General features: G+C 41.5%; 1 protein-coding gene across 1 annotated transcript in view; it reads right to left on the reverse strand.

The window, feature by feature from the left end:
- Positions 1–3,129: 3,129 nt before the first annotated feature.
- LOC107383413 (WD repeat-containing protein 37) overlaps positions 3,130–15,850 on the reverse strand; it is a 29,162-nt gene continuing 16,441 nt past the window's right edge. The window contains exons 3-14 of the mRNA XM_015956006.3: positions 12,519–12,615; positions 12,030–12,125; positions 11,872–11,936; positions 9,808–9,943; positions 9,556–9,627; positions 9,400–9,444; positions 9,054–9,130; positions 8,736–8,973; positions 8,387–8,528; positions 7,100–7,234; positions 6,806–6,920; positions 3,130–4,268 (exon numbers count right to left, since the gene is read on the reverse strand). Coding sequence (XP_015811492.3) covers positions 4,137–4,268; positions 6,806–6,920; positions 7,100–7,234; positions 8,387–8,528; positions 8,736–8,973; positions 9,054–9,130; positions 9,400–9,444; positions 9,556–9,627; positions 9,808–9,943; positions 11,872–11,936; positions 12,030–12,125; positions 12,519–12,615 — 1,350 coding nt within the window. The 3' untranslated portion in view covers positions 3,130–4,136. The remainder of the gene's footprint in view (positions 4,269–6,805; positions 6,921–7,099; positions 7,235–8,386; positions 8,529–8,735; positions 8,974–9,053; positions 9,131–9,399; positions 9,445–9,555; positions 9,628–9,807; positions 9,944–11,871; positions 11,937–12,029; positions 12,126–12,518; positions 12,616–15,850) is intronic.

Raw genomic sequence — 15,850 nt, forward strand, 5'->3', positions numbered from 1 at the left:
TAAATGCCGCCCACGAGCTCTGGGATTTCTACATTCCTGAGAAGTCCTTCGGACCTACATGTGAAGACCACACTGCCCGTACGAGACCAAACTGATGCTTTCCTCCCCCGACCGTACTGACCCTAAAGTGTAAGTGCCATAGAGAGGCTGAGAGACTGGGTAGGCCTATCAGGAACTGCTCTGGAGTGGTTCTCTTCTTACCTGTCTGAGCGTTCCTTCTCTGTAACCATAACAAGTTCCGGTCCTCCACCACCTCCCTCGCCCATGGTGTCCCACAAGGTTCTACTCTTCCTCCTTTATCTGCTCCCTCTCCAGCACATCCTGAGCTGTTTCAAAGAAATCTTCTTCCATCTTTATGCAGATGACATCCAACTGCATATCTCCTTTAAGCCCCATGAGATGTCTAAGCTGCGGCTGTTACACACCTGCTTAGACTCTATCAAAACCTGGATGGTTGGGAGCTTTCTTCAGCTGAATGAAGATAAGACTGAGATCCTCATCTGTGCCCCAGACAAGCTGGTTCCCAAAGTCAGAGACTCTCTTGGTCAGCTTGCATCGCACACCAAACCCTCCATCAGCAATCTTGGTGTGAACTTTGACCCAGCTCTCACCCTGGATTCTCATGTCAGTTCTCTTGTTCAGCTCAGTGGTCTCCTTTATAAAGCAGCTGAAAACTCCCCTGTTCAGGCTTTGGTGTGACCTTCATCACCACCACCTGCTCCTTATTCTGCCTTTGCCAGCTGCACTGATAACCTCATTCCTATTAATCTTCTATTTCCCTTTCTTGACTTTTTTAATCGCAATTTCTTATTCCTCCAAATTTTATACTTTTTAATCATTTTTTATTTAATTTTTTTGTTTTTGTGAAGCAGCTGGTGATTTAGAGCTTGAGAGGCACTATATAAAAAAAATTCTTCTTCAACCTTTATGCTTTTTTCATTTTTCATAGAAAAAAATACTAAAAACATGCAGGTTAGGTTATTTCACAGCATTGGAATTTGGAGAACTACGTCACTTTGAGAAATAAAAAGTCAGAGATGATCAGAACTTGAATTACTTTGTTTTGTTCTTTACCAAACCTGAGACTAAAACAGATAAAAGAACATTTTCATGCTTTGTTCGTTTTTTTAATTAACGTAATTCAGGCTAATCTGATCGTGTTTGAACCTATTTAGTTCAGTTCTGACTCACATCAGAACAGATTTTGGATCTTTGTGGACTTCAGCTGATCTTATGTGCTTTTATGAAGATAAACTTCTGAATAAATAAGTCATAGAATGAAATAAAACTTTGTGTAACTGAATTGTTTTTACCAAATCAACCAGTAGTTCAGTTTGATTTGAAGCATAAAGACATGAACTCATTGTTTCCGTGTTACAGAGCTCCTAAAATAAAACTACTGTTGCAGCGAGAGAAACAAGCTCTAAAATCATCCCAGTGAAAAATATTCAGACACAAAAGTTTTGTTTTTATTCCACTAGTAGAGCCTGGTGTGTGGTTACACAGCTATAATCCACCAATCTGTAGAAAAACACTGTTAACACCAAGTAACACGAGTTTAGCGGCTGATGCACCACGAGGGGGTTGTTTTTAGTGACTGATGGAGTGAAAGCGGAGTCTGAACGTTCAGTTAAAACAGCTGAATTATCAGCGTGTCAGGAAGAGGCTCATAGCTGGAGGAAACCCAATCGAGAGTAAAGAAACTTGCGGAAGCTTCCTGCAGTGAGGAGGAAACGTTTTCACAAAGCTCAAACATTCATGCAGACGGATTCATCTTTTTCACACACAGCAATCATTTTGTGGTTTACATCAGGGATGTTCAGCAGCTTCTGACAGACAGGTCTGAAGGATTTCAGGTGGAAACCAGAATGTTTGATGGCTTTTACCTTTTTTGGTTTGTTTTAAAAAGAAAAGCAGCCAAAGATACTAATAGTCTTCATTTAAAACCTCTGCTGCCATTTAGAGTTTTCAGATTTCTTTTAAGCAGCAGATATTTACATTTGTTCCATTTATATTTTAATGTAGGAGCCTGATGGTAATTTTAAAAAGTTATTTGCTTTTCATCCCTAAAATAATCAAGAATTGTTATGGAAAAATTTATGTTTATCAATTCTTGATCATGGACTAAATCAACTGAATGTAAATGTATTGCTCTATGCCTCTCTGCTCTCACACACACACACACACACACACACACACACACACACACACACACACACACACACACACACACACACACACACACACACACACGCACACACACACACACACACACACACACACACTGACTCTCTCACACAATGACCTCACTCCCATTCTTATCTTTCTGTTTAAATAAAGTCTGTGAACAGACGTTCGGTGCTTTTGCCACAGCTATAACTGTTTGACTTGTTGTTCATCGTCTCCTTCTCTCTTCACTACAGGAAATGGGTTACTGATAAACATATTGATAAAATCCATGACAAGAACTCAAACTCAGTTTTACATGAAATAGAACAAATGTTTCAACCAGTCAGGAAGCGATAAAATGACTTTATATGAAAATAAAGTCCTTTTAAACATCCAGTCATAAAGAGAAGAAGAACCGCAGCAGGAGTCAAACCTTCATCTTCTGTAGGCTTATATGATTCACACATTTGGAACAAAAATCAGGTTAAAACTTTAGTTTTGGACAAATTCTGTAATTATTTTAGTTTCTTTGAACTTGTTAAAACTAAAACTTGTTGTAAAGCAGCAGTAAAGTGTGGCTGAATACAGAAACAGAAGCTGTGTCAGCATTCTGCTGCGAACGATCATGTTCTACTTTGGTGGCCTAGAAGGGTCAACAAAACACAAAAGTTACAACAGAAGTCATAATAAAACCGAAGCTAAATAATAAAACAGATCTACGTTTTAGAGTACCGGATGCGATGCTAAAACATAACTCATGCTAATAACATAGCTGTGCAAAAATGTAAATAAATGAGAGAAACGAGCATTTAGGACCTGATTAAAGCTTCAGTCTGACTTTTTAACTTGGATTTAATTCTCACTGACTTTGTAGCTTTTGCTGTTCTGTTGTGGCTTTTGCCATTCGTTGAACCTTCTCAGCCACCGTAGTTTTACAATTCTGAAGCTGGATTTACAATCTGTTTGAAAAGAAGCGTGTTGGTTTTATTGCCATAAACATAAAGCTGATGTTTACAATCATCAAGTACGACACGAGAGCAGGACCGGCATCGGAGGAAATCTATCAGACAACATCTTACAGTTTTCGATGTAAAAACCAGCTGCGATCTGACAGCAATCACACGTTTTTACATGAATCGACACAGAATGATGTAACCTCTAGGGTTCTCTGTATTTAAGTAATACTACACAATAATGCAGATTTCTAAATTATTTATTATGTGGGTCAAGGCTCACTTAAGTTTGAGGTTAATTTTCCTGAAATGGGTAAAAGTCAGTATTTAAAAATGTAACAGCTCTAATAAAATAAAAACAAAGTGCATAAGTTGTTCAGGGGCACCAAAAGCCTGAACAGTAAAAAAAAACATCCCGATGAAGACTGATGATCAGAGATTAAAGAGAAAATGTAGAAAACTGTTCCTAAAAACAGGACTGGATCAGAATGTGCAGAGAGAACAATTTTAAATCCGGGAGTTTGAGTCAAAACAAAAAGAAAACCATCAGAAACATACAAAACTGAAAATAAAACCACAAAAATGTGAAAAACTGAGACTTTTGTGCAAACATGAATCCGCTGTTAGTGGCACATTATTAGATCTGCTGAACTGCAGCTCCCAGCAGCATCAAGCAGCACAGTGATCTAAATATCTACCCTTCAATAATCTTTTGTTTTTGTGCTTTTTTCAGCAAGTGGAACAGAAACCGTTCTTCTTTTTGGACAGAGACGAATCACGCCCACGTTACAGTAACACATTAACATGTTAAGCATGTGTTGGTGATTCACACGTGGAACACCAAACCCCTCCAGCCCAGAAGACCCCCCATCATCCCGCCGGTTACAAACACCACAGCAGCTCCACAGTAACAACAAAGACCCACACTAAACCACCTACATTTGTCCTTTTAACCTACGGGAAGGTGTTTGACACAAACACACACTTATGGAGAGGTTGAGAAAAGGGAGGAAGTCACTTCTCCTGCAACAGAGCAGGGATGTTGATGTTCCAGCCGATGGCCTGCCGGTCGAAGCCGCAGGTGAAAAGGTTGCAGGTTGTATTGTCCTCACACCAGGCGGAGCAGCAAACCATACGGCGGTGACCCTGAGCAACAAAAACACCAGACATTTGTATAATAACAGCGTCTTCAGAGTCAAATCCTTACAACTATTGCCCAAGGGACCTCATGTTAGTCTAAAACCACTAAAAAACCACTGATGCCTGCTGTTGCCAGGTTGACGGCAGGAGTTTATGTCTGTGTGAGTTCATCAGCTGAATAAGAACCTGATGAAATTTTTATCTAAAGCCGGTACTTAGAGTCAACAGAATTCAAGATCTAATCATGTGTGATTGTTTGTGTTCCTCATATGGAGCAAAGGTTTCATGTAGTAGAAGCTAAAAGTCATTCAATGACAAACTAACTCGATTATTACGGTCATTCATTCATTTATTCATGAAAGTATCAAAAAATTATTTTCTTCTGTGATGACATGTTTATGTTGATTCATTAGATTTGTTTTTCGGTCTGTGGCAGAAATTGTAACACCAAGAGAAAACATGGGTGGGGGAGAGAACATGCTAACTCTGGCTCATAGCGCCTTCTTAGGGTTCTACAACCCCCCAAGGTGCTTCACAACACAATCAGTCATTCACCCATTCACACACTGGTGGTGATGAGTTATGATGGAGCTACAGCTGCCCTGGGGTGCACTGGTCCCGCCGGCCCCTCCGACCACCACCAGCAGGGAAGGTGGGTTAAGTGTCTTGCCCAAGGACACAACAGCAGAATTCTCCAGTTGGAGCCGGGATCTAACCAGCAACCTTCCGATTACCGGACAATCCGCTCTACCTCCTGAGCTACTGCTGTCCCCATATGCTGTACCCAAATACTGTAACATGTTTATAACTAGGGATGCACCGATGGATCGGCATTTGATCGTAATCGGCCGATAGCGCCCCTATCGGTTTTGATCGGAGTTTTCAAAATAGATCAAAGCAGACCGATCAGGTAGGGTTGTCACGGTAACCAGTGTAGCGGTAAACCCCGGTAAAAAAAAAAAAAGTTGACAATAATAATAACCGTCTTGTTTTTTAAAAAACTATATTATCTTGGTGGATTACCGTGGCTGCGGTGTAGGCACGGTGACCCTTACCAGCCACCGTATCATCTGCTGAAGTTGCCGGCGGCACATGCGCGCTTTGTTGTTTACAACCAAAACTTTCTTGAAGCTAAAGCTGAAATAATGGTCAAAGGAGGAGACGGCAGCGCTCAGGAGGACATTTTTTATCCCTCAAAGAAGATAAAGTCGGAAGTACGGGCATATTTTAGATATTTGAAGAATGCCGAGGGACAGTTGATAGAAGACAGCTATCCTGTTTGCAGCACGTGCAGAAAAAGTGTCTGTGAAAGGCAGCAACGCTTCTTATCTCATGACACATCTGCGTGACCATCACCCACAACTCTACAGTCAACGCAAGGCAAGTTAACGTTAGCGTTTTAGCTAAAATGCGTGATCCGAGGATTTGGGTTGAGGGAGAATGCAACGAGTCGCTATATAAAGCAGCCGCAGCGCCGCTACCTGCATATAAACCGTGTCGCGGACACCCCCATGTTGAAATGACGCTATGCATTACGGGGCTCCCAGGGGCAGATAAGAGTTGGTCTCTCTCCGAGAATAATTATAAATTTAACAATGATTACTGCCTGATGACATTTTCCCAAATCTGCAAAGCTCACTGGAAGGACACAAACCGAGGACAATATTTTCCTGATATAGGGTTTATTACTCAAGTAAGGGTAAAAAAAGTATCTGATTAGAAGGCTACTTGAGTACTGAGTATCATCTGATCTAATATTTTTAAATGATGACATCAAACAGACATAAAATAAGAAGTTATGGGCAAATATTGGTATTTTAAAGACTAAAGGGGAAAAATGTAAACAAATAAACAACATAATTACAAAACAACACATTTTAGGCAAAATTTAGACACAAACTGAGGACAATATTTCCCGACATACAGGGTTTATTTAATTGCGTGAAAATGTAGCACGTTTAAAAAAAATACTGCGATAATACCGAAAACCGTGGTAATTTTGGTCACAATAACCGTGAGGTTAAATTTTCACATCGTGACAACCTTAATACAGACCATTTTAGATTAGGTTACATTTCCTTTATTACCAGATTATGTAGTTTGTAGCACTTATTATAAAGTTGTAGAAAATTTCTGGCCAATCCACGTGATCGGTATCGGTCATCAGCATTCTTTGATATCGGTATCGGTGATCGGCAGCAAAAAACCTGATCGGTGCATCCCTATTTATAACCAGTTCTAATATTATACAAGGAAGGTCAATAAACACTAAAATATAAAAAATAAACCACACAATTATAAAATCCATATAAACATATTTTGAAACAATAATTTTTATAATTCAATAAAATCTATTAAATGTTGAAAGTCAAAGGTAATTTTTACATAATCACCCAAACAGGATAAAAATGCTGATTTGTAAAAATTCATCTGATTGCCCAAACCTCTGCTGAGCCCTGAAACACGATCATGTTCTTCATGGATCTATTTGTGTTATTTATTTTTCTCCTGAGAGGTTTAGTAACCGTAAACGTCTGGCCGACCTGTCTGTTGCTTCGTGGAAGTCGAGCCAGTCGCACCCCGGACATGTCGAACAGCCGGACCTGCCGATTGTCGTGAGGAAGAGCGATGATCTTCTGGTTCACCGACACGCTGATCCTAAACGGAACCAGAGAACCTAGCTTATAACCCAGTAAAACATTTTTCCATCATAACAACCAGATCAGACACAGACTTAGCAGCTTAAACATGTCTGTGTTTCATAAAAAGAGATTTTACTTCACTTAACAGAAGATATAAACTAATAATTATTTGTATTTATTGGTTTACAACTAGACCTGTTGACAGCAGAGTCAGTGCGAATGGTTGCTATGGGCGACCGCATGTTCTTCAGGTCCCACACTTTGACGGTTCGATCGTCGCTGCCAGACACCACGTTATCCCCCACGGTGAAAACGGCCGACGTCACCGTACTGCGAAGGAAAACGAGTTGGTTTACAGAAACAGAAAGCAAAACAAGAGTTTACATGATCACAAGAGAAAAGATCAGGATTTTATCCTTTAATATCTTAAAACAGTCACAAAAATGACCTTCTGGGGCTTAGATGTTTGTTTTTCAGTTTTTAGTTAAAAAATGCATTCTAATTAGATTTTAAGTAAAAGTAATTTTACTCTAATATGTCTAAATAAATAATTTATTTAACTAAACACATTTTAGAGCACAAGTAGAATAAGATTAAATAATCTGGTGTCCCAGTTTCTTCCAGTGAGATTATTTATATTTCCCATCTTCAGCTTTGTGTCTTCCTCTTAATTAAACAACAAAGTCAACGGGAGGAATGATTGACAAGGCAGCGCTGCAGCACTCACATTTATGTTTATGTTTTTAGCAGACGCTTTTGTCCAAAGCGACTTACAAGTGATAATCGGCATGTTGCCCTTGAGGCTAAACATTTAATGATCGACTACTGGGACAAACCCTGCGTGACACCAAAATGAAGATTTTTCAGGATCCAGAATTTATTTTTAGCAAATAATATAAATTATTTTGTGGAAAGTAAAAAAGTCATTTAAGCTTCTGTATCTACGAGTCATTTTTAGACAGGTGTGTATAAGTGTGTGTGTGTGTGTGTGTATGTGTGTGAGTAGGTGTGTGTAAGTGTGGATGAGTGTAAGCGTGTGTCTGTATGAGTGTGTGTGTGTGTGTGTGTGTGTATGAGTGTAGGTGTGTGTGTGTATGTATGTATGTGTGTGTGTGTGTGTGTGTGTGTGTGTGTGTGTGTGTGTGTGTGTGTATGTATGAGTGTAGGCGTGTGTGTGTAAGTGTGTGTGTGTGTGAGTGTGTGTGACAGTGTGAGTGTCCTGTCACAGTGTCCTGATAGATCATGCGCCCTGGCTACTTGGCTGACTGGTTAGAGCGTATGACTCTCACCCGGGAGTCTGGGGATCGAATCCCGCCCAGGCCCGCGTTTCTCCACCTTGCTACATGTGTATGAGTGTAAGTGTGTTTGAGTAGGTGTGGATGAGTGTGTATGTGTGTGTGTAAGTGTGTATGAGTCTAGGTGTGTGTGTGTGTGTGTTTGTGTGTGTGTGTAGGTGTGTATGAGTGTGAGTGTGAAACACACTCTGTGTGACCCTGGAACACGTTGACGGAGTGGATGGACGGGTCTCTGAAGTCCCAGAGTCTGAATGTCGTGTCTCTGGATGACGTGACCACCAGACGCTGGTTGGGGTGTGTGCAGCAGTGGGTCAGTTCCTGGTCGTGGCCTAAAAACACACACACACACACACACACACACACACACACACTTTAGAACTTTGATTTATTTATTCACGGGCTCCTTCTGCCTCTGACTTTCCTGACAGAGAGATTCCACAATCAGATCCGCCATGACACATTCAAGTCATGTTGACCTTTTCTGTCTAAGTTCCCATCAGAGTTTAAACACTCCTGCAGTTTTCTCCTCCTCTCACCGGTGAGCGAGTGAACCAGCTCTGAGGTCTCTACGTCGTATAAATTGGCAGCTCGGTCCCAGGAGGCCGTCACGACCTGTTTGCCCCCCACCAGCCAATCAGCAGCGATCACTACGCCCTGATGGCTTCGGAGCGTCGTGGTCGGCACACGGATAGAGGGGCAGTCGTTTGGCCCTTCCACCTCACCGTCAGCATCATCTTTATCTGAAAAGTCCACATCCTCTTCGCAGGGTGTCTGCTGCAGGAGCAGGGGGAACAGGTGAGTGAAATATGATAAATAATAATAAACAAATAGACGACGGAGGTCTTTAGGCTCACGCTGATGTCAGCGACAGGCTGGGGAGTCGGCAGCTGCACCATGTATCTCCAGATGTGAGCCGTCTGATCTCCAGAGGCTGGAGGAGAGAGCACAGGTGTATCAGCTAGGGCTGTGTTCCATTTCTTAGCAGTTTTACCTGAAAATGTGTTCTTATAAATGAAAATGTCTGTTATAAATAAGTCTATCTCATATAGCAAAACAAAACAAAACAGGCCACAAAGGTGATAAAACACAACTGAACATCAGCTTTTGTGCTGTAGTTTTCACGAAGGCGTCACAAAAGCATCATTCAGACATCTAATGTGAGTAAATTGTTCATTAAGGATGATGTAGCTGTAGGATTACCTGTTAGCGCCACCTGTTCAGTCGGGTGAAACTTAATGGAGTTGACTGCAGAGAAACAAACAAACATCACTGATTCACACCTCTAACTTTTATTATTACACTTCAACAATCACGACTGTTCTAACAAAGTTTAGTATTTAGAGTGTTCCTGAGTACCTGATCCTTGATGGCCCAAATATTTCAGGAGGCACTTTCCCGTCTCAATGCTCCACAGCATGGCTGTGTGGTCTGTTGGATAAAAAAAATCCACTTGATGCTTCAAGTAATGTTACAGTTTGTTATTCTTCTTATCTTTATAACCAAGCAGACAAAACAAAGGAAGATGGGGGAGAAAACAATGAAAGAAGAAAAGTACTGAAACGTGTTTGAAAAGTGGACAGAACGAGTGCTTTTGTTTCCAGAACACACCTGCAGATGCAGTACCGAGCACCACGGGTTGGGTCCGGGTGACGCTCAGGTCCCAGATGCCGTCCCGGTGACCCACGTACTCTTTGACCAGCTGGCAAACCGCTCTGGTTGAAGTTGCTTTGAAACTGGACACAATCTGACACCAGCAACACAAAACGTTACCTCAAAACCACGGAAAAGTCACAAGTGTTTCACTAGCTGGGTTCCTACGCGTTCTCCGCGCATTTTGGTTTCTGTGACTAAATATAAATCCACTTTGGAGATTTAGAAATATTTTATAGTCACTTTATCAGTCGAATGACTGATTTCTGTCACTTTTAGTGGCCAAATGATCTCAAATACGTTCCCTTTTTGTCCAACTGTTGTTTATTTATAATCCCAGAGCCGTGTAGGAACCCTGGTCTAGAGGAGGGAGGAAGCAGAACTCAGAGGAACCCGGAGAAGAGCTCAGCAGGGTGTCTGTGGTACGCCAGCGCTAAAAAGCCTTTCTACAAATAAATATTAAGTCTCTGAAAAGGTTTCATCAAAATAAATCTGATGCTGTTGGCTTTAAGCTTCCCTAGAGACAAGCTGGGGGGGCGGAGCTATTACCTAAACCAATCACATGCAGAAAGCAAACATCAGAAAAAACAAATCCGCAACAAAAATATTACATCAGCATAACTATAAATATTATATTTATTAACAATCAGTATAAAAAATTACTTTGGATGAAAAGAAGCACAACAAACTCAAAGTTGGTGAGATTAATAAAAAAGTCAGTCATTTGTATTCATTAGATTAATATCTGATGGAGGCGTTTACATCGAAAATGGGAATTATACAGACGGGAGTCCGGGTTCGTTTCGGAAACAAACCACTAAAAACGTTCCAACTGAAACAAAGGAAGGAGGAGATGGGCATCATTCGTCTGAAAAGGATTCAACAGAAGATGAGCAAAAACCTTCACCTGCATAAATAACAACACTGGAACAGAGAGTTGAAGCGTCCTGAGTTATCAGTGACCTTCAGTAAAACAGCTGACAAAGATCCTGATCGGGTTTTATTTAAGTTCAGCACTAAAGCATCGTGTTATATTTAAAAAGCAGCAACAGGATGGGGGGTTTAGGTTTTAGTGCTGCAGAAAAAGCTTTAGGTAACCGAGGAGTGAGTCTACGGTTCGCTGGGAAGTTTACTGCAGCTGTGTGCAGTCTGCCTGGGCCGCGGAGAGGTTCGGGTCACGTTTAAGGTTTTCACCGGTTTTCCTCGGGCTTTACTTCCTAAGTTGATGTTTCTTTCATAAAATCACAGAAGTTATGCCTCAAAAGGAAAATTGTTTTTAGGTTGAGGGAGAAATGTGTTTTTCACTTCTTGGATCTGTTTCTCAAACTAGAAGGTCAGAGGTCATTAAAATGCACTTATTTACAGTAAAGAAATGGCAGACTGTTAGAAGTGAGAACTCTTTCTGAGCGTTGTCACAACACTGATGAAAACGGCTCAAACATGGAAGTGTGACCTGGCCGAGCAGCTGACTGCAGACTGCACACCTGCTCATAGCTGACCTAAAGCAGCCGCTTCAGTCACTCTGGAAGTAAAAAGCCTTTAGGAAACCAGCTGCTTCATGCTGAAGAGGTCTCCACGGTGTACCATTATGAGAACGCCAACAAGAAGCTAAACCAAAACCAAAAGGTGCAACTGAAAAAGGCGGTTAGTGAGATAACAGAAGTTGTTTTATCTCACGCAGAAACTGAGAGGAAAGCTCAGACTCCTACATTTGAACGACCAAGTCTCGAGGGGAGGGAGCATCGACCCCCTGGCTGGGCTGTTCATGCATATTGGCACACAAGGGGAGAAGTTTTACAAGTTACCCATGAGTCTCCACCCCACAACTCCCAGCTGGTTACGCTGAAGTTACGGGATCCACCTACTCTGGCATGGCAAGAATTTGAACGCGGCTACGAGCACAAAAGGTAAAAAGACAGCAGTTTCTCTCTTTATGTTAAAATCATTCATGTTCCTGGAAAACAACATCCCTCTACTTCTACAACAGATCCAGATGAACTAAAGCTTCACTAAAACATTTACCTTGCTTGTTGAGGCCTTGTAGGTTGTTTTCAGCTTTTGAGACAGCTGGCTGGTGCTGTGACTCGCTGAAAAACCATCAGGAAAAAGTCAGAAACAAAAAGGGTTTGATGCAAAGACGCGTCACCACAGAAAGACTGTGAGGTTCATCTGTGACGTACCTTTTGTTTTAAGAGCTCCTTTAGCTAAATCTGCTCCTTCAAACGTTTGTCCTTCTGCAGCCAGACGGTCGTTCAGCGTCTCTATCTCTCTGCGTACTGGAAGTCACAAAAGTTAGCTAAATACTACTGGCTTATCTTACTTCTTATGGTTTTTATAGAGCTGAAATCTCAGTTAAAAAAGCAAAAATCTAAACAACTGTCTGAACTGCAGCAGAATCTACATCCAAATCAGACTGGGATCAGCACCAGAGACAAGGAGCAGGACATAATTTCTACATCACATTTACCTGGATCATAAACGAGGTTAATGGTGACTATATTCAAACCACAGCACCAGAAAACAGTAACGTGGGTTAGCTCCCTGGTTCTTCTACAGCAGAGTTAAATGTTGTTTAGGAGCCATTTAAAGAGCAGAAGGGATAAAAGGGTCAGACGAGACGAGAGCGTATCTGTCTTACAACAAAGATCAGAACGCTTCTGCTAACTCACGTTCCAGGTTCTCCAAGTAGAGGTTTTCAAACTCCCGCTCGATCTGACTGAACAGGTCCAGCAGGTTGCTCCTCAGAGACAGTGGCAGTTTGGAGTCCTGCAGGAAAAATAAAAACGTGTCCAAACTCAAGTAGAAGCCACCAAACCACACTCAGTACATTAAAATAACACAAGTAATAGGAAGAAAATTTAACTGTTGCTGCCACAAAGCAAACATGTCTCTTTACAGATCAGGAAGGAAGGAAATAAGAGTAAAATCCTACAAAGAAGAGATTCGTCATCAGTTTTTTCTGAAGGTCTAAATGTGTTTCTACAGGATTCCAAATCGAGCTCCAACTCAAAAACAGTAAAGCCTCATGTTCTAAAGCACCACAACAAAACGGCTCCTTTAATAAAAGTTTCCTCTGGTGAGAGACCAGAATGAGGAAAACTTATCTTTTAAAATGAGTCTGAACGTAATATATCTCATTCTGCTGCTGCATTAATAGTTTTCATTATTTACAGACTGGAGTTTCCGCTAATAGGAGATAAAATCCACCTCCATCATCAGGCTGCAGACCTCTGCAGGAGCTCCCTTTGCTCCTGACTCTGACCAAATAAAAGCTTCAGAGCTGAACAGCAGCAGATGGAGTAAAGAGACTGGTGATGGCTGCAGGAACGTTTGTGTCAAGAGCTTAAATAATACAGAAATACACGTCTGAATTAAGGGTTCATGAGGAATAAACAAATGAAGTTCTGAATGTGTAAAACAATTTCCGAACAAGAACAATAAATGTCGACTGATACTGAAGTTCTTCAGCTCAACAGGAAGCCATTTTCCCATATTTTACTTTATATTTAATGGAAATACACAAACAGGAAGATCAAAGATAAATAATGGAAGACTTTCCCCGTGACGTTTAGACTCAGCGGGAGTCATCTCAAATTAAGAAGAAGAAGAAATTATCTTTTCTATAGCGCCTCTCAAGATAAAAATTATGAGGCACTTCACAAAAACTAAAAATTTAAAATATAAAAAATAATTTAGAAAATATATATTATATTACATTATATTATATTATATTATGTATGTATTATTTTAGACAGTAACTTGACTTTTAAACAACATGTTAAAAAAGTAACCAAATGTATCAATTCCACACTTGTAAATTTTAAGCACCTCAGAAATCATATCAATCAGTCAATTTTATTTGTAGAGCACCTTCCGCAACGTTATCAGAAGCCCAAGGTGCAGAGCAGCATCATAAAAACATTCCCAGTACCTGGGCATAAGAGCAAGATAAAAACATAAAATCATAAAATAACAAGCAAGCAATATTACAAATACAGAGAAGTAAAGGGATGAGACTAATCAATTAAAAACAAATGGTGGACAAAATAAGATCAAGCATCCTGATCAAAAAGAAGAAGTATTAAAAACCATAATGTCAGGGCAATTCAATGAACCCTAGCACTGAAAAGCAACCAAATAGAAATGAGTCTTTAGACGAGACTTAAATACTTGACGGGACGGCGCCTGCCTAATGCTCAATGGCAATTCATTCCACAGAGTTGGAGCCAAAACAGAATGCATGATAACCCCTCGATCGATATTTCGACCGGGGGACCACCAGACGTCCCTGCTCGGCTGAGCGAAGAGACCGAGATGGAACATACTTGTGCAAAAGTGCAGTAATGTAAGAGGGGGCACTGCCCTGGAGGGCCTTATAAACAAGAGTTAAGATCTTAAATTTAGCTCGATATTGCACCGGGAGCCAGTGCAGAGCATTCAGCACTGGAGTAATGTGATCTCGGCATCTAGTACTTGTCAGGAACCTAGCCACTGAGTTCTGTACAAATTGGCAACCGTGCACTGGCCCAGACCGGCATACAGAGCATTACAGTAGTCCAGACGGGACAGGACGAAGGCATGCAACACAGACTCCAGATGAGCTCTGGACAGCAGAGGCCTGATCCTGGATAGTCGTTTCAGATTAAAAAACAGGACCTCACCACTGTATTTACGTGAGTGTCAAGATTAAGAGAGGAGTCAATTTTTATCCCCAAATTACTATTTTCTTTTCATAGGGGGTCAATGAGCTAAGGTCAATATCAGCACCGGAGCCATTTCTTCTGCCAGGACTAAGTATTATGACTTCCGTTTTGCTCTCATTTAGGTGCAAAAAATTAGAAGCCATCCAACATTTTATGTCCTTCAAACAGTTCAGTAATGGAGAAACAGATCTATCCTCCCCACGTCGAAGGGGGAGATAGATCTGGCAGTCATCAGCAAAAAAATTAAATTTCACATTATGCTGACAAAGGAGGACTCCAAAGCCCTTTTCAGATAGACATTCTGGAACATTTGTGGACAATTCAATCCGGTTTTTAACCGGAACTGTGTTTTCAGACACACCACTTTTGTACCGGAACTTGTCCTTTCGGCTGCGTTCACACAGCAGGGAAAAGTTCCAGATGTATGACGGCGGCGGGGGCGTGGGGGTGGGGGGAATCAGACTTATGTTAAGAAGAAGAAGAAGAAAATATCATTTCTATAGCGCCTCTCAAGATAAAAATCACGAGGCACTTAAGCATAATTCTGCGCACACGAAGACGCATAAGAGACCTGGATGATGAAGCTCAATGGTTAAAGGAATTACTGAAGCGGTGTGAAGCGCTCCATCGCGCATCTAGGCGGTACCGTAGGAGACGAGCTGCCATGGTTCGCCGCATGCTACAGGAGCGAGCTATCTAGGTGCGCACAGCGTCCCCCAGTCCCCTCCTCCTCCCCCTCCCCCTTGTCCGGAACTCTATCTCACCAGTCTGAAGCAGCCACCCTGTCCGTAACAAGTCCGGACCTGTTACTAGGGGCTTCGTCCGGTTAAATTCCAGAACACGTTATCCGGATGTTTGTATTCAGAAACAAAGGTTTTACGGACAGAGTCTGGAACATTTCCGTTTTTCATGGCCTGTCTGAAGGGGGCTCAAGAGGAAGCAAATACGAGGACGAAGGACAGAGCCCTGTGGTACACCCCAACAAAGTCTCACGCAGGGTGACGTCACCTCACCCATCTGAACACTAAATGTCCTGTCATGAAGGTAGGAGCGAAGCCATTGGAGGGCCTGCCCAGTTATCCCCACCCAATGCTGTAGTCGGTTCAGAAGGACTTTGTGGTCGACTGTATCAAAAGCTGCAGAAAAGTCCAGCAATAGTAGGACAACATTGTTTTCCATGTCACAGGCTAAAAACGTGTCATTAAAAACCATTAAAAGAGCAGATTCAGTGCTGTGACCTGCCCTGAACCCTGACTGAAAGGTTTCCCATAAATCATTTGTGTTCATAAAGGCAACCA

Source organism: Nothobranchius furzeri, chromosome 11 (genome assembly GCF_043380555.1).
Source record: "Nothobranchius furzeri strain GRZ-AD chromosome 11, NfurGRZ-RIMD1, whole genome shotgun sequence".
NCBI lineage: Eukaryota > Metazoa > Chordata > Actinopteri > Cyprinodontiformes > Nothobranchiidae > Nothobranchius > Nothobranchius furzeri.